Source organism: Capra hircus, chromosome 26, assembly GCF_001704415.2.
Source record: "Capra hircus breed San Clemente chromosome 26, ASM170441v1, whole genome shotgun sequence".
Classification (NCBI taxonomy): Eukaryota; Metazoa; Chordata; class Mammalia; order Artiodactyla; family Bovidae; genus Capra; species Capra hircus.
Window position 1 is genome coordinate 33,637,769 of NC_030833.1, and position 24,440 is coordinate 33,662,208.

At 43.8% G+C, this 24,440-nt stretch overlaps 1 protein-coding gene across 1 annotated transcript in view; it reads left to right on the forward strand.

Moving 5' to 3' along the window:
• Window positions 1-24,440, forward strand: part of PIK3AP1 (phosphoinositide-3-kinase adaptor protein 1) — a 123,172-nt gene that overhangs the window by 61,730 nt on the left and 37,002 nt on the right. The window contains exons 4-9 of the mRNA XM_018041577.1: window positions 1,866-2,010; window positions 3,776-3,918; window positions 4,441-4,573; window positions 7,068-7,264; window positions 10,138-10,327; window positions 23,824-23,919. Coding sequence (XP_017897066.1) covers window positions 1,866-2,010; window positions 3,776-3,918; window positions 4,441-4,573; window positions 7,068-7,264; window positions 10,138-10,327; window positions 23,824-23,919 — 904 coding nt within the window. The remainder of the gene's footprint in view (window positions 1-1,865; window positions 2,011-3,775; window positions 3,919-4,440; window positions 4,574-7,067; window positions 7,265-10,137; window positions 10,328-23,823; window positions 23,920-24,440) is intronic.

The following is a 24,440-nucleotide window of genomic DNA, read 5'->3' on the forward strand; positions in this document are numbered from 1 at the left end:
TATTGAGTGCAGCACTTTCACAGCATCATCTTCCAGGATTTGAAATAGCTCCACTCGAATTCCATCACCTCCACTAGCTTTGTTCGTAGTGATGCTTTCTAAGGCCCACTTGACTTCACATTCTAGGATGTCTGGCTGTATGTGAGTGATCACACCATTATGATTATCTTGGTTGTGAAGATCTTTTTTGTACAGTTCTTCTGTGTATTCTTGCCACCTCTTCTTAATATCTTCTGCTTCTTTTAGGTCCATACCATTTCTGTCCTTTATCGAGCCCATCTTTGCATGAAATGTTTCCTTGGTGTCTCTAATTTTCTTGAAGAGATCTCTAGTCTTTCCCATTCTGTTGTTTTCCTCTATTCTTTGCGTTGATCGCTGAGGAAGGCTTTTTATCTCTCCTTGTTTTTCTTTGGAACTCTGCATTCAGATGCTTATATCTTTCCTTTTCTCCTTTGCTTTTTGCTTCTCTTCTTTCACAGCTATTTGTAAGGCCTCCCCAGACAGCCATTTTGCTTTTTTGCATTTCTTTTTCATGGGGATGGTCTTGATCCCTATCTCCTGTACAATGTCACGAACCTCCGTCCATAGTTCATCAGGCACTCTATCTGTCAGATCTAGTCCCTTAAATCTATTTCTCACTTCCACTGTATAATCATAAGGGATTTGATTTAAGTCATACCTGAATGGTCAAGTGGTTTTCCCTGCTTTCTTCAATTTGAGTCTGAATTTGGCAATAAGGAGTTCATGATCTGAGCCACAGTCAGCTCCCAGTCTTGTTTTTGGTGACTGTATAGAGCTTCCCCATCTTTGTCCATCTGAGAAGAGCATAAATTCCAAAATTCAAGAAGTCTTCTGTGAATCAGTGCCTCTTGCTCTGTAAGGCTGAGTCATCCAAGGGTCTTGGTAAAATGCAGACTCTGGTGTGGTGTCTGGTGGGTCCAGGCAGGGCTTGAGATTCTGCGTATCTAACAAGCTTCCATAGATACCAATGCTGCTGATCCCTTGGCCTCACTTTGGATACCAAGGTTGATCTAGAATCAGTTCAGTTCAGTTGCTCAGTCGTGTCTGAGTCTTTGCCATCCCATGGACTGGAGCACGCCAGGCTTCCCTGTCCATCACCAACTCCCAGAGCTTGTTCAAACGCGTGTCTATCACGTCGGCGATGCCATCAAACCATCTCATCCTCTGTCGTCCCCTTCTCCTCCCACCTTCAGTCTTTCCCAGCATCAGGGTCTTTTCTAGTAGTTGTGTATGGATGTGAGAGTTGGACTATAAAGAAAGCTGAGTGCCAAAAATTGATGCTTTTGAACTGTTGTGTTGGAGAAGATTCTTGAGAGTCCCTTGGACTGCAGGGAGATCCAACCAGTCCATCCTAAAGGAAATCAGTCCTGAATATTCTTTGGAAGGACTGATGCTGAAGCTGAAACTCCAATATTTTGGCCACCTGATGCAAAGAACCGACTCATGGAAAAGGCCCTGATCTAGAATACTGCTTCTCAAACTATCTGTGGTGAAGAACTTTTTAAAAATGTTCTTTCAAGTTTCCAATTCTGCCATGGACCAATACTTTCATAATGTACAACAAAAAAGAAATGCCACGAAAAAGTAAATAAACAGACATATAAAATACCAGCCCCAGGTTTTAAAATTATTATTAGGTTTGACAGACATAAGATGATCAAATTGCTACTAAGGGTTATAAATGTTCAATCTTGGGCTTTGTAACTGGTCTTTTGGGGCCTGTGGCAAGCAGTCACTGCCTGGCACTGGACTGCAGACCCCACCCTGCCTGGAGCAATTTCACTCGGGAGAGCTGGGGCTCCAAAAACCAGGGAGAAGGAACAATGACTGGTCTCCCATTCCAGGCAGAAACCACTGTCTACGTCATCGTGAGATGTAAGTTGGATGAGAAGGTGACAACAGAAGCCGAATTTTCTCGTGAGGATTCTCCCTCGATAAGGGTGGAAGCCAAGCTGGAGAATGAGTACACTGTTTCCGTGAAAGCTCCCAGTAAGTAGCCCCATGGACCTCCAGAAATTAGGCCTCATGTGAAGAGGCCCCTTTTTTCTTTGCCTTGTTGACAGCTGTCTTTATCAGTCATTGGGAAAAGTGACAAGCAAGATTTGGATTGGTGGTCGTATTCTCTTGAAAGGAAAAAGAAGCTGTAGAAGCATACATGTGTGATGGGGAGGAAATGGACATAGCACAACGTTTACAAAGTTAATGTTTTAACATTTTTTAAAATTAGAGAAAAATAGGAAAAGTAGGGATAAAGTCATCTGACACCCTACCACTAAGTCTTCTTTGCCTTTGTTCCTAATTTTTAAAAACATAGTTGTTCCAATAGAATCTATTATCTTATATTCTGGTTTTCTATATGTAACCTTAATTTATCCTGTCTCCATCCTTTTACCACTGTACTATTACATGGACTTTGAAACTCTCAATTTTACATATATTTTTTTCTATTACAAAAGTAATGTGTGCTCAATATAGAAAACCTGGAGAATACAGTAACCATGAAAGGAAGTAGGTGGAAAATTACCCATATGCCCCCAAAGGAAATCACTGGTTTCTGTATTTTCCCACATCTGTGTACAAAATTTTGTCTTGCAACCAACTTTCGTTACCTGGAAATACACTGTGAATATTTTCCCATGTTAATAAATATTATTTTGACAAAATGATGCTTAATGGTTGCAAGGTAATCCAATGTGTAGATGTACCATAATTTATAAAACTAGTTCCTTGAATTGGACCTATATCTTAAAACCATAATTTTTAAAGCTATGTAATACTCAGCTGAATAGAAATATCGTTTAAATTTTCATTTCCTCATTATTGCCTATTTATGTCATTTTTGATTTCTTACTATCTTCTTATGATTTTAAATGATGACGTATTGAGCATCTTTATGCAGGTTTTGTTTCTATTGTGTTTAGCATAGTGTCCTAGGGATGGAATTCCTCAAACACTGGGCGTTTTTAAGGGTCCTGAAAGATGATGCTTAGTTGCCTTACAGAATATTACTACAGTCAAGTTTATCTGCTATCTCATCACCAACACTAGGCCTTGTCACTTTGAATATTTTTGCTAGTTTAATATCTTTCTAAAAAGTAGTCCATTATTTTAATTTGCCTTTTTTTGATTACTAGCGAGGTTAAATATTTTTCCACGTTCTCTACTTGTCACATTTCCTCTTTTGTGAATCGAATCTTTGTGGTTGGTGTATTTTTAATTTTTTCTTTCCCCCTCAAAACCCCTTCCTGTGGTGTAGAAGAGAGAACACTCAGGGAGCGCACACAGCAATGACTGCAGCACCGCAGGGGAATCAGTTCTGCTGGTGCGATGGGCGGAAGCGCGGGGTCCCACCGCCAGCATCGCCCCTGCCTCTGGTGACCACTGGCCAGCATCTCCCCCGCCTCTGGTGACCACTGGCCTTTATATAAAGTGCTGTCAATTCAGCTCTTCTTCCTGTCTGTTGTGACTCGGGGCCTGCAGTAGTGAGTAAAGCAGATGAAAATCTTCCAAAAGTTAAATTGCTGACCCAGTGCGGATAATCCCTCTGACAAGGAGCTCTCCTGTGTGTCAGTCTGCTCACTGCTTCTTCTGCTCTGTCCCTCACTTCCCAACCCTGCAATTCACCTCCAAACCCTTTCTTCCAATCCCCAATTCATTTCTTCACTGTTCAAGTAATCCAGGAACACTTTCCCCTGTACTCTTCAAAAAAAAAAACAAAAAAACACAGTTTTATAGTATCTTTTCTTCCATCCAGACCTTTCATCTGGGAATGTTTCTCTGAAGATATATTCCGGGGACTTAGTGGTGTGTGACACCTTTATCAGCTATTATACTGACATGGAGGAGATTGGGAATTTATTGTCCAATGCTGCAAATCCTGTGGAGTTCATGTGTCAGGTAAGGACGATGAAAGGACCCCAGAATTTTCTGTACCTGTGGTTTCTGCTCATGGTTCACAATCTGAAATCTGTTGGGTGGGAGATCGTTGTTGTTGTTCAGTTGCTCAGTTGGACTGTGGCATGCCAGACTTCCCTGTCCTTCACCATCTCCCAGAAGTTGCTCAAACTCATGTCCATTGAGTTGGTGATGCCATCCAACCATCTCATCCTCTGTCATCCCCTTCTCCTCCTGACCTCAATCTTTCCCAGCATCAGGGTCTTTTCCAATGAGTTGGCTCTTTGCATCAGGTGCCCAAAGTGTTGGAGTTCCAGCTTCAGCATCAGCCCTTTCAATGAATATTCAGGGTTGATTCCCTTTAGGATTGCACTGATTTGATCTCCTTGTTGTCCAAGGGACCCTCAAGAGTCTTCTCCAACACCACAGTTCGAAAGCATCAATTAAGGCAAAAAGATGTAACAGTATGGAAAGGGTGGGAGATAGCTGGATTTAAAATCTGACCGTCTTCACTTTTGTATTTAGGCCTTTAAAATTGTGCCCTACAACACAGAGACCCTTGATAAACTGCTAACGGAGTCCCTGAAGAACAACATTCCTGCAAGTGGGCTGCACCTCTTTGGAATCAACCAGCTGGAGGAAGAAGACATGATGACGAGTAAGTTGACAGTCAAAACTCAAGGAAAAGGCCACAGGTCAATTTCAGTTGGTCGGTTTCAGTATGCAGTCAGCCCGTGCTCATGCTTTCTACTGGGTCCTGCTCCTCCATTCATCCTCTGAGAAACAGTCATGCTTCTCTGCAGCCTGGGATTCTAAATTATAAGCCCAGATATCTCACTCCCTTACTAAATACCCTCTGTGGCTCCCACTTGTCTTCTAAGGTCCAAACTGCTTAACCTTTCACAAGCCCTTCCCCAGGGGCTCCTGCAGTCTTTCTGCTCTCACCCCTCTCTGTTCTCTCCCTTGGCTTCTACGCTCTGCTCTACAGAAGGTATAAACTTCTTTTACCCAATGAAAGTTCCACCCTGCCTCTTGCTACCTCAACCTATGAGAGTACAGCTTCTTTCTCCCCTCCTCCTGCAGCAGCTTAGGAAGCACTTCCTCAGGTAGGTCCCACCGACATGCGGTAGGCTCCCCTAGCATGTGGGGTTCTTGTACTCTTCAGCTTTGTCTTTTTTGCTGGTCTGTCAGTTGGATGAACACAGGGACCGTGCCTCGTGGCTCACAGTAGGCACAAAACAATCATTTGTTTGACGAGGGACGAGCAGTCTTGTGGGCATGTGTGCCTTGCTGGGAGCTGGGAGAACCACTTGCATGGGGATGGTGCCCTGCACGGTGGACTGGATGCTTGTTATGGCACTTTTGTGGATGCTGTTTTTCCTTCACGCCACAGCTGCACTGCCCAGGAGGAACCCAAGTCTCTGGTTACTCACTGCCTGCATTTTATCCTTTCACAGCCTCTGAGAACCATAAGGATGAGGTTATATTACCTTCAAGTCCATCTCCTGGGGGCATTTTCTTGTTGCCTCTCCCCATTTTCCTACTGTGGAATGTTCTTGCATCACTTTGAGCAGGTGTTAATATTCCCTATTCAGGCTCAGGAGAGAATATTTCATAGCTTGACAATCATGGGCGATCCTGGGGACGTTTTCAGACCTTCATTCCAAAGATTATATCCTGGTGAATAGGATGCTGGGCTTGTCTTTTCATTTTTTTTTTTTTTTTAGATTTTTTTTAAACATGGACCATTTTTAAAGTTTTTATTGAATTTATTGCAGTATTGTTTTTGTTGTTTATGTTCTGTTTTTTTTGTTGCAAGGCATGTGGGATGTTAGCTCCCTGACCAGAGAGCCCAAACCCCCGGCATTGTAAGGCAAAGTCTTAACCCCTGGACCACCAGGATGTCCCTGGGTTTGTCTTATTTAAAAAATACATATACATATTTATGTATACATACACACATATATATATATAAGACATATGCATATATACATATATTTATCTGTCTATTTATCTACCACTTTGGGGCTTCCCTCATAGCTCCATTGGTAAAGAATCTGCCTGCAATGCAGGAGACCCCGATTCGATTCCTGGGTCGGGAAGATCCCCTGGAGAAGGGAACGGCTACCCACTCTAGTATTCTGGCCTGGAGAATTCCATGGACTGTATAATCCATGGGGTCACAAAGAGTTGGATATGACTGAGTGCCCCTCATTTTCACTTTTACTTTGGGCTTAGAAATCAACTTTTATAAAAATTTAAAAAAGAGATTTGTCCCCAACTTCCCAACACAAACATGTCTGTTTCCTTGGTTGAGTTTGACTTGCTGTATCACATATTAGTAGGTGGAGGGGCTCATGGGGACCAGTGACTCTCCGGAGCACTTTGTTTCTCAAAAATCAGAAGGTTAATGGACATCCTGGGGTTCGTATATGTTAATAACATCACTCAAAGCCTGTCCTCAACAAAGAGCTCACTGAAAACCACCTTGTTAATCCTCCCAGGTCCCTTTGCGATAGTATGGAAATATTTTCTAGTTCAAAACTAAAGGTCATGGAATGTCTAAGTAACAGCCTCAGTATTACTTGGCGCATGTTATGAAACTGGGCATAAGAGCTAAGAAGATGGATTTCCCACCCCTTGCCCCCCCGGCCCACCACGCCACACAGTTTGCAGGATCTTAGTTCCCTGACTAGAAATTGAACATGTGCCCACAGTAGTGAAAGCACCGAGTCCTAACCCCTGGACCACCAGGGAAGTCCCAGGATTTCTTTCGTTTAATCAGCATACATAAAGCGGTTATTTTAAAGTGTTCTGAAATTTGAAGAGATGTTCAAAACACGATCCCTGTTGCTCTTCATGGCTGCTTTTTTAAAAAAAAATTAGAATATCCACATATTTTGAACTGGTGTTATTTCTCAGGATCCTCCAATCCTTTTAGAGAAAGAAGGCAGGATATTAATGATAGATTTGCTAATTAATTGACATACCATTTCTTCTGTCGTCTTCAGCAGTGCCCCAGAGGAAGCCAGTAGGTGTTAGGTCCATCAGCCAAGGAGCATCTGCTGGGTGCGAGGTCTCCAGTGTCATCTCCATGAGCATGGTGCCCTGGGCTTTCTCTGATCATTTCATTTTGCTTGACAATGTTTCAGATCAAAGGGATGAAGAGCTGCCCACTTTGTTGCACTTTGCTGCCAAGTACGGACTAAAGAACCTCACTGCCTTGTTGCTCACCTGCCCGGGAGCCCTACAGGCCTACAGTGTTGCCAACAAGCATGGCCACTATCCTAACACCATCGCCGAGAAGCACGGCTTCCGGGACCTGCGGCAGTTCATCGACGAGTATGTGGTAAGGTCAAGGCAGGAGAGGCCCCAGGAATTGGAAATGCACCTTGTGGTCCCCAGGGCTGCCTTTGCACCAAACATCTGGGTGGACTTCATCTCTAGCATGTCCTCATGTGCCTCTGCTGGCAGGGCCAGTATACGCAGGCTGAAGAGATGAGCCCTGGAGTCATATGTCGTGCACGTGTGCGTTCTAAGTCACTTCAGTCATGTCCAACTTTTTGCGACCCATGGACCGTAGCCCACCAGGTTCCTCTGTCCATGGGATTCTCCAGGAAACACTGGAGTGGGTTGCCATGCCCTCCTCCGGGGGATCTTCCTCATGCAGGACTGAACGTGGGATCAAACCCGCATCTCCTGCATCGGCAGGCAGGTTCTTTACCACCAGTGTCACCTGGGAAGCCTGGAGTCACATGGACCCGGGTCCAGTTTCCTTATTAATGCTTGTCAGCCACATGACTTTGGGCAAATCATGTATCTATACTCTTTCTCTCTCAGTTTCTTAACATGCAGGAGAAAGATGATAATAGTTCTACTCTTAGGATTGTTTTGAGGATAAAAAGAGATAATGTAGGTAAAGCACCAAGATCCACCCTCGAAGAATTTACAGAGACATCTGCCGAGTGAATCTGCTGAGGGCAGATGCCAACTCCTCTTTCCAGCTGCCTCTCCACCCACCTTCGAGGCACTTGGCAGGATGTTCCCAGCTGCTTCGCCCACCATCAAGCCCAGGTTAACTGTTAAGCTTGGTTCCTTTCTTAGCACTGACCACAGTAAAACTCTGCATCTGAGGCTACAGGACGGCCAGCCGTGAGGCCCCACCTCCTGACAACCTCTCTCACTTTCTGAGCCTCTGCCTGTCTTCAGGTTTCACTGCTCCTCTAGTTTAGGATCCACAGATCCTCCTCGATCATTGACTTGGGGGTCCTTCTTGGAGTGTAATCTCATCCTGTATCTTGGCCTTGATACACGCCCCCAAATTCCTTCCATTGTTTTGGAGGCAGATGCCCTTTGTGACTCCACCCTTTTCTGGTTTTCTTCCATTTTCACGATTCACAGCAGCAATGCGGAAATAGCTCAGACTCTCATATGAGGCTATGACCTCAAAAGGAACAATGAACACAATTTAGTCTTGTTTTCTACCTCCAGAAAGGAGTGAGCCTGACACCTCCCCAGAAACTTACTTCTCTGCTCTGGACTTGACAATCTACAAGGCAATGACTCACTGAGATACATAGAGAGGCCTCCAAAATTTGGGGAGTGATTAAATATATTGAATGAGTAGAATAGCATGCGTGCTTATTTGGTGTATCATTGGCACAAATGAAGCTAAAAGGTACTTACAGTCTAGAAGCATTTACTTGGCTTCACTTTGGAGTCAAAAATGTATAACAGGCAGTGTTAGGCTTCCCTGCCAATAGTTTTTGTTAACAGCATACTGTGTTCATATTAGTGATCACTATTTATTGCATTTATTTGATTGGCAAATGTGTTGTCTCCTTGAGTCCTCCCCACTATTCTTTGAAGTTGACAGTATTGTTATCTTTCTTCAACAAAGGGGGAAAAGGACCTCAAAAGGCAGAGTAGTTGTGCCAAGGGCCCCACACTTGTCTGGGTGGAGATAGGACGTGAACCTCGTTGATGCTAAAGCTGGGGCCTGTTATCCTACTTTGTGTCATAGGGTCGTGGAAAGATGCTTGTCCAGTTTGCACTGAAGTTAATCTGGCTCACATTTGTAGTATCATCTTTGTTCTCAGACTATAATCCCTTCAACCAATGCATCTCCAGCTTTGCCCCGCAAAGGTCACCCCTGCATGTTGTTCACGATTCCAAAGAGCCGTCCCATTTCCTCTTTCCACCATACCAAAACCAAAAGTCAGACTCTGAGTCTCCAACACTTCACAGCTGTCACCTGGTCCGTTCCTTGGGGTTCATCAGGGAACCAATGCAGGGTGTCAAGAGCAGATTAGTGCCCTTGGGGTAGTGATGATGAAAGTGAGGATTTTTGTGGGTCGATGCTGAAATAAGGATTGTGAAACACCAGAGTTTCTTACCAGGAAAAGTTGTGCAGGGGTTTCAGAGAAGTCACCTCTCTGGCTTCACCACCACCTGGAGGCGAAATGACAAAAGGGGGCGGGTCTCTCTGACTTCAGTGCATTTCACCCAAGACCGCCTCTCTTTCTGGACACAGGATTTAAAACTGAGGTGGGCACTTTGGAGAAGTGTGCTGTCAGGCACTTTGGAGCAGCCTAATATAAGGAATAAGGACAGGTGAACCAAGTTCCCAAGGGACTTCTGACTATGCAGCTTAGCTGCCGCCCTGTTTAGCCCATTTGAATTTCCATCTGGCTAATCAGCAAAGGTTCCCCCTTTGTGTGCCGTTTGTTCCCATTTGAGGAACCACTAAGGTATGGTAGAAAAGTCAGAAGCCAGGATTGTGGATCCTTGAGTAAGGCATTAGATTTTTCTGAGCTTTGGTTTTCTCATCTATGATCCAGAAGCAGCAGTGGAAAGGATGTCAGGATACACTGCATAAGCACATCCCTAGCCCTTCCCTGACACATCAAAGGCACTCATGAGAAGGTGGTAGATTTGTATCCTTCAGGCATTGGACATTTAACAGATGTCCCCTCTGAATGCCTAACTGCTCCTTGGTGTTGGAGGAAGATACAAAGGTGAAAACAAAGGACACAGAACAAAGACTTGAGCCTGGCTCCTCAAGAAGCGTTCAGTCTGGTGGGAAATACAGCCCTGCACACCCAGTTGCAAGCCTGATTCTTGTGAGTCTTTACCCGACTGCCACAAGGCCACTTGCGCACCTGACGCTGCCCAGAGAGCCCAGCTGTGTCAGCGTGCCTGTGGGGCCCCCCTCTCTTTCAGGAAACTGTGGACATGCTGAAGACTCACATTAAAGAGGAGCTGATGCAAGGCGAGGAGGCTGACTCTGTGTATGAGTCCATGGCCCACCTGTCCACAGACCTGCTCATGAAATGCTCCCTCAACCCCGGCTGTGATGAGGACCTGTACGAGTCCATGGCGGCCTTCGTCCCAGCTGCCACCGAAGACCTCTGTAAGTCGCCTGGCTCAGTTCTGCTTCTGTCTTTCTGCTGACAAAAGCATTTCTTCCTTCTGCTATGTGTGGGGGAAGTCCCTTGCTTACCCTTACCCCAACTCTGGAGAGATGAAGATCCCATTTTACACAAAGTTAGACAGGTCATCATGTACTATAACAAGCAGAATTGTTCTCCAAACTTCCTGCTTTGTTACGGGAAAGTTTAAGCAGGGGCCTGGAAGGCAGACTTGATGAAAAGTGTTGCGTTCAGATCCCAGAAGTGAAATCAGTGGCTTTTGACTCTTATCAGTCCCACCAGCCCCTTTTTTATAGCACAGATTCTGTAGTGCTCCCCATCCACTACGCTGACGTGAGACTGGTATAATATGACCTATCTATTAATACACATGAAATTTTTCGAAATCAAATATTGCCCTGATTGAAATATAGACGAGAACTAGAAGAGGAATGCTCAGGGTACCTGCCCCTGAGGACATGGTGTATTAGACAGATGCAGTCACCTACTCTCTGAATCACTGGCACTGTCACAGTCTCAAATGCTGGCTGATATGTTCATTGTTTTGATGACTTGGCTCCTGCCAGCAGCGCTGGCATCAATGCCTGGATTTTCCTAAATGGTGAGTGATTTCTCGCATTCTCCTCCCTATTTTTATAGTAACGGAATTCCTGGAAAGTTTAATATATATGAAAACCATGCAAAAATAAAAGTTGTATTTTATAAATGAAGTAGTTTAGCTTCTAGGCTCAGAAAATTATGAAAACCTTTTTTTTTTCCATTAACCTAATTTTACTGGATTAATGTATAATAAACTTATTTCCAAAATATCATATCTCCAGGACATGATTTTTTTTGTAAATTGCTTAACACATTTTGCCCTTTTTTGTTTATCTTGTTTTATTCAATAGCAAAAATAGCACATTCTTCCAAAAATTGGAAACAGAAATGTAGAACCAAGTTATTAAAAGTCTATGACTCCACTCCACCAACCACTATAGCACTTTAGTTTGGTAGAATTTTTTGCCCATATTTTTCCTTATACCTGCTGACATTGATTTAAAAAATATATACACATGTGTATACGTATAAACAGATCTGTACACATGTGTATAAATACGTATCATAAGCAGTTATTTTTTAAACTCATGTGTGGGTCTAGCGAAATATTCTAAAGTCATGAAGGGCCCAAAATAGCACTGTCCCCCTGCACTGAAGGTGTTGTCGCCTCTTTCTGCCTTCTGCTCAGTGCCAGTCGTGTCCCTGTATCATAGTGACAACCCAAAATACCCTCACAGGTTTTCCAAATACCCTGTAGAGGGCAGTGCCACTCCCCTGGAGAACCACGGGTCTAAATAACATTGGATTTCAAAGCACATATCAGCGTTGAAGCAGGAGGATGACACACCCGGCCCTCTAAGAGCCTTCTTTTCATGTTACCATTATTTGCTATGAGATGCTAAGAACTCTGAAACACTGCCTACATCTTTGCTGTCCTTCCCTCTGGTCTAATTAGTGGATTCAAGAAAGACAAGACAAATACTCATCAACACATCTATCAGCTCTTTTGATGGAGGACTTTCTAGAATGAGCTGGATTGAGTATTGCCAACTTTCAGCCTGAGAAGGGATCTGGCCCATAGGGAGTGGAGCCTGATTTTCCCACCTATGGGCAGAGAAACAGACATAGAGAGGGTGTTTTGGAGCCACAAATGTGGGCAGGTTGGGTGGCCAGAAGTGAACCCGATACTGCAGGGCCTTTGACGCTGCAACCCCAACACCTGGAAGGTGTGGTCCTGTGGTTGTTAAGTGCCTGCCCGTCAGACTGGCTGCTGCTCTGGGGGAGGGGAAGAAAGAGGGAAAGAGTGGTAGAAACTCTCTCCCAGCACCTGACTGGGAGGACTGAGGTGCTGATGGAAGCGCTTCCCAAATGAGCCGTGACCCAGCAGGGAGGTGAGGAGAGAAGGCATCATCCCCACCACCCGCATCCTCTCCCTCCCTGAAACCTCTAAGCAGCCAGACAGGGGTACTCTTAATTACCTGCACTTTACAAATGGGGAAGCTGAGGCACAGAGAAGTTAAGCAGCTCTCCCAAGGTCTCACAGCTAATAAGTGATACAGCTCAGGTTTGAACCCAGGTCTCTCTGTCTCTAGGACTACATTCCTTACTCCGTGCCAGAAATTTTCATCTAAAATCACAAATTTGTAGTCCTGGTTTCTTTTCAGAAAAACCATCCAGCAGCTCCAGCCAGGCTTCCTGTTTCTGTGGCCCAGATGTTGGCTCATGAAACAGCCTCTGGTGCCCTCTGGCCCTGGCACACCCATCCCTCTCTCCATGGACCCAGCAAGCAATTCTGGAGCGTTGGTGTTTCAGCCACTTACCACTCGCCATTGTTTGTGAGAAAACGGGGTGCAGGGGAGACACGGTCCTTTGCAATCTGGAACACAGGCCCATTCACGAAAGAACATTTGGAGAACAAGAAGTACCCCTGTGGGAAGCCAGAGACCACGCATCAACATTTCTGCCCTGGGTCCCTATGGTGGAGCAGTTGGACAATGAGAGAAGCCCCCGCTTGACTGGCAGTTGATTTAGTGTTGACAGAGAGCCTTAAACCCCGTTATGCCTCTAGATGCTCCAGCACACTAATCCGCCTACCACATCGGTGCTGAGCTGGCGGGGACACTAAGGGCAGCCATCCCACTCCTCCTGATCTACCAGGCCTCTCACAGCGGGAGCCCTGAGCCTCTGCAGCACTTTCCAAGGCAGCAGAGTGCTAGGGAGCTTGTCTGGTCTGCGGCCAGTTGGCAACTTGTAAAGTTACATGGGGCCAGGATAGGGTGAGGGGAGATTCTGGTTGCCTTGGAGCTAGCAGGAGGCCACAGACAGGCAGGCTATAAGATTTGGCTGTTTGGGGAATGGGCAAAGGAAAGCCAGTGCATTTTTCACTTTCCAGATCATATAAACTCTGAATTTTCTGAATCTAGATATGATTTGTGTTTCTGTCTGTGGTTTAACCTTGAGAATGACTACTGGCCCGGAAGCAGCAGTCACTGGTACCTGGGGAGGAACCACTCATTTTACTACTGGTGGCCAGCAACTCTAGGAGAGAAGGCAGGTTAGGTTATAAACAAGCAAGGTAAGCCGATCAATCTAAGACGTATGTTTATAACAGCAACCAGCACAGTTATCACTGGGAACATCTGCCTTTCATGTCAGTGCACTGCTTTTATCTCTGCGATAAAATCTGTGATCATCCTGGGGCTTGGCGGATAATCATCTTCATTTTAAAGAGAAATGGGCGCTAAGGTGCCAAAACTAAGTAACTTTAAGTCCCGTCGAGAGAGAACTGGGTCAGGAAGCTGGGTCTGCAGACTCCCAGGGATCCAGGCTCTCAGCTGCCCACTGGGTTGGAGGACCCTCCTGGCCTGCCCTTCCTCTCACATCTACACTTGCCCGCCCTGGGACAGATTCTTACAGGAGAGTTATTTCTAAATGGAATAGCAGAAGTTATCAGCGTCTTGCCTTGTTACAATTCAACCCTAGAAACTGAAAATAAATATATTAAGGAAACTAGGCTGTGTTTATTCACTAACTGACTCACTGGCTCATTCACTCATCCGCTCACAGGACAACATGATGGGTGCAGCTAGGCCAGCTCATACCATTGCTCCAGAGTTCACCTAACTGTGTTGGGACAAATCTGCCCCTTTCTCTTTTTTTATTTTTATTTTTTAACAGCAAAAACATTTTGTATTGGGGTATAGCCAGTTAACAATGCTGTGATAATTTCAAGTGAACAGTGAAGGGACTCAGCCATACATATGTCTATTCTCCCCCAACCCCTTCTCCCATCCAGGCTGGCACAGAACGTTGAGCAGAGTTCCATGTGCTATACAATAGGTTTTTGTTGGTTATCTATTTTAAATCTTCCCCTTTCTGACTTAAGTTTTGGAAAGGGGATAGTAATAAGGTCCCCAAAGGGAAGCCAAATAACTACTAAGTAGGAAGGTTGTCAGAGAGGCTCCCAGTGTTGAATGAAAGGAGGTGGGGTGTTGAGTTCTGATCCTGAGATTTGGGGGCCCTTCCCCTGGACTTGTGCATGTGCGTGCATGTGTACACACACACACACACACACACACACGCACACACTTCTCACCATCGCTGTCTTTAGTTTAGATATGCTGCCACCAAGTGGTAGCTACATGTGTTTGTTATCAGACTTTTCAGCTTTGCTCCCAATTCTCTTGAAAAGTTTGTGTTCAAGAGCCCCACAGATTTACACCATCATGTTCCACACCATACTATATAATAAATTAGTGTTTTTAGGGTAAGCTTATGGAAACACTAAACGAAAGTTATGGCACAGCTCTCTCTGGGTGACTTCACTATGTGTTGATCTTTTTCTCATTTACTTCTTTTGCTTCTGTCTTTGCCTTCAGAGAATGGTACAGTGGTCCTGTCTGTCCTTTGACTTAGGTAATACATTTAGGTCACTTTGTTGAGGTTCTGAGTGCTAAGGCCTCAGGAGCCTCTTCTGGGTCCAGCTGTTTCCCAGGTAATCCACTTGCGGAGTTAGCGCTGCTTGAATATCTCAGAGGATTGTCCTCCTCCATCAGGAGAAAGGAAGGAAAGGAGAAAGATGCGGTGTCTTGCTACTGGAAACTAAACTCACACATGTCACTCTAATCCATCCTAGAAGGCTGCTCCGCTTCTGGGACTCCTGCTTTGAACCTTCCTCTTGCGCCCCTGCTCGCTCCACCTGGTTCTGTGGATCAAGTTTGCCTTCAGTTGGGAGAGCCAACTCAGCCCAAGCTAATGGCCCAAGCTAACTAACACGCTGACTTCTCTTAGCAGCCTCCTTGGTAACTGGCGTCTTTGTAACAGATCATCTCCAGTAGTGTTTTCTTGACCTGAGCTCTCTGGTTACAGTCTCTCTCTGCCAGCTGGGTCCCCTCTGAGGTGGGGCATAGCTGGGCCCAGTGAAGGTCCTCACAGCCCTGCCGTGTAAGATCTGAGCCCCCCTGAAGGACCATTTGTAAGCAGATCATTAAGTTACTGAAACATGCTGCCTTGCCCACCTGCGCACTTTTCTCTCAGGATCTTCCTTCCTGCAGCGGCATGAGTTCTTACCCGCAGGGAACTCACTCTGAGGCAGGGCTGGCCCTTCTTGTCTTGTCTGCGGCTGAAACTGACCTAGTGAAGCCAAGGGAGCCTCAAGACACTTCTGACCTCTGTAGCTTTTCCCTCCTTTAGATGTACAAGAACTGTTGCAAATATAGGCACTTAGTGAAAGAGCACTGGATTGAATGATTTCAGGTTAATTAAGTTAAACTCCTCACCACCAGCAGCGACCTTGCCCGCCTCTGCAGCTGCACAGCTGTGGGCAGGCCTTCCTCCGGGCACTGCCCACAAGTCAGTTTATAACTGGACATGTACTTGCTTCTCTGGCTACCTGCTCCTACTAACATTAGCAAGTATCATCCGCAGGCCCTACACCACAGACATTTGATTATTTCTTGACATTGAGGGTTGCCAGAAAATAAGAAGTCATCGTAGATATTGTGGTGTGAAATTATTTGTCAACATTACAACACAAGGACTTCACTTCTCCAACAGGTGGTAGTGAGATATCTGTGAGATGCCCCCAAGGTGGGACATCCGTGGCCGCTCCTGGCTGCCCATTTTTTTTTGCTTTGTCTCCATCCATCCGCCCGTGCTGGTCCGGCTGCCTGCATTGCCCTTCTCTTTTCTCAGCTTGGAAAATGCCCAGATCCCTCCACAGCCATGTATTCATTTGCTTCTTCCTCGTTAGTCTGTTCACTTTCACATTCATTCAACAACATTTATCAATCCACTCAAGTGTTTAAGTCACCACACCAGGTGACAAGGAGTCAGCAAATAAGCCGGTATGGTCCCTGCCTTCTAACACTTCCCTTCTTGTGGGAGAGCTGGTTATTAAACAAAGAGACTGCCTGCTGCTGCTGCTGCTGCTAAGTCGCTTCAGTCATGTCTGACTCTGTGCGACCCCATAGACGGCAGCCTACCAGGCTCCCCCGTCCCTGGGATTCTCCAGGCGAGAACACTGCCTAACTGAACATATAACTACAAACTGTGACAGTGCCGCAGAGGAAAACGACATGATGCCCTCTAGAGGGTAGCTAGTAGAGAATGGATCTTAGCAAGTCATAGTACCCACTGCACCCCACCAGCAAACTGACCTGTGAACTCCTTCCTGCAAGGCAGAGGGTATGTGTGCTCACCAGGAGCACCGCATTGAGGCCCTGCTTGTCTGCTAAGGAATTCACAGAACTTGACACACTGCTTCTCCTAACCCTTTCATGTTAGCCTCTTCTTTGTCATTGCAAATCACCTCTCAGTCTCTCTAATTTCAGCTACAGTTCGCCTCTCTCTGTCCGTGTGTCTCCATCTCTGTGTCTCCCCTCTACAACTCCCCCTTCCTCTCTCATTGTCTCTCTCCTTCTCCCCTCCTCTGACTCCCACATCTGCCTGTGTGTGACTCTCTTTCTCTCTGTCCCTATTTCTGCCTCTCTGTCACTGTCTCTCTCTCACCTTCCCCTCACTTCTCCGTGAGGGTATAGGAAGGTTGGACTTTCCTGTTGACGTGGTCAATCATAGCCATCCTTCTACCTGTGTGCAAATAGAACCAATCAGGTTTCAAATTTATTTGTTAGTTTTCAACTGTTTCACCATGCAGCTCCTTGCTCTAAGCCTCTTTTCTATTCATAATAGCACTTGCGGGGGGGGGGGGCGGTGGTGGGGGGAGCCTTTGGCCAGCTTTCAGGGTTTGAGAGGCTTTCCAGAAGAACAGTCACTCAGTATCTGATATTTTACTGTATTATATACTCAGATTAGGTTTTCTATTAAATTAGTAACACGTAATCTGGATGGAGTTTCCACCACGGCTAAACAATCTAGATTTATGTCCCAGGAAGAGTATCACATGAGCGTCTTTGAAAATTCATTATTGCTCTTGACTCGTTCCTTAATTAAGTGCCTGCCTGCCTTCACTCATCTGTTCAGCATCTTTCTTCCCAGGAATGGTTTCTCTGGGATCGACTCCTGTAAAAAACTATAGTGTAACTCTGCAGCTGGCTTTCCCAGAAGGAGACTGTGGCCCCAGAATCTCCTTGTTATTGTTTTGGGTTGATTTTTTTTTCCCCTAATGAAATGAAAGAACTCTGCATTTTTTCCTTAGATCAGCAGGTTTCAGCACATTTCAGTTTAACTGACCAGTGGTGAAGGTTAAATGCTTAGAATCTGAAGTACAAGCCCTGAGCATCCAGGGATGCAGGATCTGTTGCTGTTGCTGTCCTTTTCAAACTGTCCTTTGGAAACTGACTCCATTCACCTCTAGAATTTCCTATGTATTTCAGTTACTCATGTGTTACTGTATGCTTGGGTTGTGTGCACACATGGGTTGTCAAATTTAGAGTCTGAGGGTTTGAACTGTCATTAACTTGAAACAACCAGGAGCTTTTTCTTTTCTTTGTTCTTACGAAGGTAGTATCTGCTACTACGGGGACTTACTGCCTAATACAGCTATGGCAAATAGTGTTTTAAAAATAATTTACACATCAGGTAGCTGGTGTTGAGGTCCTGGGAAGCTGTGTTGAGAAGGATCCTGAGGCCACAAAGAAGGTAGTGATTGAATAAAGATATTTACCTTGAATATAGAGTAGTGGTGTGGAGGCCAGTGTGTATCTGCTGTTCCTTGTCTAATTTAAAATTGTTTTGTTCTGTTGTTGTTTATTCTCTAAATCATGTCTGACTCTTTTGTGACCCCATGGACTATAGCCCACCAGGCTATTCTGTCCATGGAATTTTCCAAGCAAGAATACTGGAGTGGGTTGCCATTTCCTTCTCCAGGGGATCTTCCCGACTCAGGGATCAAACCCGCATCTCTTGAATTGGCAGGCGGATTCTTTACCGTTGAGCCACCAGAATAGCCAATTCAAAGATACTGATGCAGTTCAGCAGTTAACACTTCATGTTTTCACTGCAAGTGGCGTGGATATGATCCCAGGTCAGGGAAATGAGATCCTGTGTGCCCCACCGTGTGGCAAAAGAAAAAAGTACTCATGACAAACCTATGTGATATGTACTATTATTGATGCAGAAAGCTTAGTTTCTCTGTACACCAGTACTAAATCAGATCTCAGAGACAGAGTTTTGGGTGAAGTAGAAAAGGATAGCTTTATTGCTTTGCCAGGCGAAAGAGGACCTAGTGGGTTGATGCCCTCAAAACCAAGTTTCCCAACTTGGGAAAGATAGAAGTTTTATAGTAAAAGTGGGAGTGACCAGCTTGTGAACACTCTTCTGATAGGTTGGTGATGAGCTAAGTAAAAGTCAGCATTGTCAACCTTCAGAGTCAACTGGCCTGGGGTCTACATGCTTATGGGCAGCACTTCTCCCACCTGGAAGGAGTTTCAGTATCTGCAGAAGAGCTCAAAGATAATGTTGTATGTATCCATTGATGGGGAAACAGGACCTTGTCCCAAGGCTCTCTTGACTGTTTCTCCCTGGTCTCACATCTCCGCCCTTCCCTGATTAACAACTGCTTGAATCTGCCATTTGGAACTCCAGGAAGGTCATGGAGGCTGAATGAAGGCTGTTTCCTGTAATCAATGAAACTGGGGCACAGAAAGGCTCTGTGCCAGGAGCCCCACAGGGCCCTGCAAGGTATTATTATTATCACCATTTTAGAGACAGGAAAACGAACCTGAGAGGAAGTAAACAACTTGGCCCAAGATAATCTGGGCAAAGAGTTAATGTAACAGCTTTCATTTCCCTTCTCCAGGAGAATTTGACCTTCATGGACTTCCACTCTGTTACCCTGGTAACCTGATAAGAGCCATATGTCAATTATGTCTCTAGGCAACATTGCCTATGATTAAAAATGACCCCTAATTGGTTGGCAAATTGCCTCTGGAACTAGGAGGAGTTGTATGTAAACTATAAATGCTTGAAAAGGGCACCATACTGTGGGCTTCCCTGAAGGCAGTGTCTCTGGATGCCTCTTAAGGGGACCTTGGAAGCTGTGCCTCAGGAGGTGCTGATGTAACTCAGGAGTTGCGAGATGCTGCTCCTCTGAGACACCAGGACATCTCCTCCACCTGCCTGATATGGCTCTGGTTTCCTTGCATGAGAGTTGCAAGACTAGGCCAGAGACTCCCTGAATGAGGAAGGCTACTTGGTACTGTCCTGCTGATCTGTATCCTCCAACCTTCTGAGTAGGTTGGCGCCAGCATAGCTCATGGTCATTTCTAAGTCCCAGTGATCAGCTGGATCTCAAAGTTGGATCTAGAAGTGAATTGGCCCAGGGTGTTGCAGTCCTGCAGTCAGAAGAGGAACAATCAAAATTGGAACCTATGCATTCTGACCCAAATGCCCATATCTGTCACCATCCAACTACGGTGCCTCAAGGAGGAGAAATAATTCTACAAATGTCTCAAGACTGATGTTTATCTGATCCTAGTTTGTCTACTTGCAAAACTATGCTCTTAACCACCAATGAAGGCGTGATTATAGAATAAAAAGATGTGTTTGTCACAGGTAACCCTGCCTCGTTCATCGAACCCATGGAGGCATGGCTCACGAGACTTCCCGGAAGGTGACTTGATAGTGTAGGCGGACAAGAAGGGGTCAGTGTAGGTCATTCCCAGAGCGTGAGCTTGCATTTCTTCCTCTCCTTTTCTCATCTATTTCCCTCCTCTCTGTTCTTCTCCTTTTAAAAAACAAAACAAAACGAACTTTTGAACTACTTTTAGATTTTGAGAAAAGTTACAAAAATGTTACCCTTCCTGTATGCCTTTCATCCAGATTTCTCAGATAGTAACATCTTACATAACCACAGTTACTAAAGCTGTGCAATGAACATTGGTGCAATACCACCAACTAAACTCTAGACCTTGTTCAAATTTCACCAGTTTTTCCCCAAGGCTCTTTTTCTGTTCGTAGGTGGGACTAGATGCTGATCCTAGAAAGGAAGCCGCAGTGTCTGCTGTTGTTCATAACGACAGTTCCTCAGTCTCCTCCTCTTGGATACTTTGGAAGAACACCAATCAGTTATTTTGTAGAATGCCCTTTAGTTGGGTTTGTCAGATGCTTTCTATGAGTGGACTGGGTGAGGTTATAAGTTTTGAGCACGAATACCATAGCGTCCTCCTCCATGCATTGTATTAAGGGATCATGATGTTGATATGTCTTATTACTGGGCTCATTCTTTTCTTCTCTCTTTCCTTTCTTAGCTTCTTTCTTTAACTCACAAAAACTCAGCACATTAAGATGGGGTCATAGTGCCAGGACAGAAGCCCTCATCCTTATTCTAGAAGTGTGAGAGATCCAGCCAGGGATGCTCTGGATGCCTTCATTTTTCTTCTACATTTTGTGTTTCTAACTCTTTGTAGCTCCTTCAGTTTTTCAGCTGTGTCTTGAATATGGAAATCAGTTCTGTCAAACTGAACTTTGTTAGTGAAATAGCCAGGCCACGCGTGACTCTTTTACTACTGTCAGTGGGGGCGACCGATTATACGTGTGAGGTTTGCACTCTGGTGTTGCCAGCCTGGGAGGTTTGATTATTGGTGATCGAAACTGTCCTGATGCTGCTCTACCCTCACCAGATTCTTAGAGATGCTGGAGCCTGAGGGGGCTGTGGTTCCTGGAGGATGCAGCACTGGGTGTAACAGAGCCCAGTGATAAGCCCATCCTCATCTCTAGGAGTGTCTGATGCAAGCAAGTCTTTCCTACAGGGTCTTTTCCTCTATATTTTATTGCTTTGTGAATTAGGAGTTTCAAAAGTTGGCTGGGTCAGGGTCAGGCAGCTGAGGGGTGAAGGGGTGTAGGGATAGGAGTGGGGAGGGTACAGGAGGGCCGGGTGACCAGCAGGGCACATCTGTATGGTATGTCTTTCTAACTTCATGGGGAACTACTGCTGCTAAGTCACTTCAGTCGTGTCCGACTCTGTGCGACTGCATAGATGGCAGCCCACCAGGCTCCCCCGTCCCTGGGATTTTCCAGGCAAGAACACTGGAGTGGGTTGCCATTTCCTTCTCCAATGCATGAAAGTGAAAAGTGAAAGTGAAGTCGCTCAGTCGTGTCCGACTCTTTGTGACCCCATTGACTGCAGCCACAGGCTCCTCCATCCGTGGGATTCTCCAGGCAAGAGTACTGGAGTGGGGTGCCATTGCCTTCTCCGCTTCATGGGGAAAGTGTTCCATAAAACCACAGTTAAGCAATTTAAATAGAAATCTCAAATAAGCGGAATTTCTCTTGTCTTCAGTTTTTATGAAATGGATTCTGAGTTCTTATCTGAAATTTATTTTTAAAATACTTTAAGGTATGTTTCAGGATCAGTACAGTTATCTCAGTCTCTACAGTTTATTTTATAGAATGCAGTGTTCACCAGAAATGTTCACTGAGTTAATAGTTTTCACATTTGGAATCACAGGGCTTTGGATTAAAGGGTATCAAGGTAGATTATATTCAATGTAATGTCTTTACTACATTTATTTCAAGAAATATTAAACTGAAAAAGTAAAAAAAAGGAAAGGAATTGGAAAAAAGATTCATCAAGAGTATATATTTCTTTTTTTTTTTTTGTCTCAGATCTTTTTTTTTTTAAACTACATATTATATCCCCCTATGAGCCTCTTCTAGAACCTAATTGTCCTCCCTCCCAGAGGTAACCACTACCATGAATTTAGCATTTATCCTTTCCAGCATGTCAGCAAGTTTTCATATGTTTATTAGATATTTGTGAATTCATAAACCACATGTAGTATCATTTTACAGGTCTTAAAATTTATATAAACTACTATATATACAGCAAAGTGCCTTACATAAAATACTTTATATAAAATGCATTTATATACTACGAACACCAGTTTGCAACTTTTTCACTCAATATTGTGTCTTGTTTTATGGTCACAAAGTTTATATTTTGATTATCAAAAGATCGTCAAAGTTTGAAATAAGGTCGAGTAAAAAGCTATGCTATGTAATAATGCCATATCTGCTCACTGGAAAGTTTAAAAATCAGTATTTTTATAATTATATCAATAACCTGGTAATTGACAGATGAGCCATAATTTATTTTTTAATAACCTAAAATTATTTTTGCTTTGGGAATCTAATTGTACAGACTTGATCATAGTTGCCTAGACCTTAAAGTGTTGATAGGGTTCTTCTCATATATGAATGCAACACAAGCCTCTGTGGATAATCTGGAAGACAAAGAAAAGAGTAAAATAGAAAATCAAATGTCCACAGTCTGAATTGTCCATGATCTCCATATACTAATTCAGAAATAGTCACTATATGCATTTTGATGTATTTTTTTTTCCAGGCTTTCTTCTGTGTACATACAAATATTTTGTTTCAAAACTAGAATTATGTCATCTGAAGTTCATTATCCTTAACATGATTTTATGAACATGAGGCCTCTTTTCAGTGAACATTCTTGGGAAATGTGATATAAATATAAATTTTTCATACAGATTCACCAGATTGTATTTAACAGGTCCCCAAAGATTAAAGTAGTAGGAAACAGTATATCTATGTATAGTGATTAAATTCAAATGATGTTTTTTCTCAAAGCATAGTATTCAAATTACATATTTTGCCTAAGGAAACAAATCCCCAGTAATTGTATGATATGACTTACTGAATGCAAACTCTTGATAATATCAAAGCTCTACTTTCAAACACAAGGCTGTAATTTTGCTCCCAAAATGCATACTTCAGAGTCATAAAGTAACAGCTACAGCTGGTTACTCAGGTTTAAGTAGAATCTGCTACAGTAATTGAATAGTTTTCACATAGTTTTGGTCTCCATGGGTTTATGCTTAATAGTGAAAAATCAAAGGTCTGTGAACTTCCTCCTTAAAAATGACCAATTACATGGATGACCTAAAAAGAGTTTGTTTATGAGATGGTACTAGAGTAGCTCCAATACATGCTTTTAACTGTAACAAAATGGTTCATAGTTTAAATAAATTACAATTTATCTATTCTTTGTTGTTTTTGCTTCTAATTTTTTTTTCTGTCATGCAAAAGACTACAATTATATATTTAAAAATTAAGCCTATTCTTTCCAATGCAAATGAGCGTATCTATACCTTTTGAGTCCTGTAGTCCAGGAAAGGCCCTGAAGATTGTAAATATTGTTTTCGTTTATACCCAATACTTACCAGGTAGCCTTACAGAGTAGGTAAATTAAATGGATGCATGATTGCATGGATCCATGGATGCATGGATGATTAGATGGATGGATGAATAGATGGATGGTTTAATCAATTCTTGAATCTCTTAATTTGTCAAAACTTGTATTGGGCTGGCTAAAAAGTTTGTTCATTTTCCATAAGATGTTACACAAAAAACTGGAACAAACTTTTTTGGCCAAACAATGTATCCATTTATAAAATGTCTTTGCATGTGTGGAAGAACAACATATAAATTCTTAGTCTCCTTTTCCTTCTAGATGTTGAGATGCTTCAGGCCAGTACATCTAATCCAATCCCCAGGGATGGTTTCTCTCGGACTACTAAAGACTCTATGATTCGCAAGTTTTTAGAAGGTAAGTTGCATCAGTGAACAGGAAAGCAAAAAGAAGGAAAAAGAAACAAATGTAGACATTGCCTGGGTACCTATGAGGGTTGCTCCACTCAACAAATGTACATGGCACGTGGTGTGATAGGAGATCCATGAGCTCCCCCATCAGCCTGTTACAAGTAAGCCAGAAGTTCCCACCAGTGGAACCATTGCTTTAGGTAAACAAGTTGCCTTTAGCAAGACCTCTTTTGAAATACACAGGTTCATTTTTATTTGACCAAAATTTCATGAGTACCTACTATAAGCAAAGAACTATTTTAGATACTGGGCTAGGGTCACAAAGGAAAATAAGATATGATCAATACCCTCAAGAGACTTTGCTTTCTGGTGAAGGAGGAGAGCATGGGGGACATACATAGGTTAAAGGTTGCATTAAATCAAGGCTGTATTGTATAGTGATTATATATATATATATATATATATATGCCAGTTTTCCCACTATTTATGAAGAAATTGTCTTTGCCTCCCTTTGTATTCTTGGCTCCT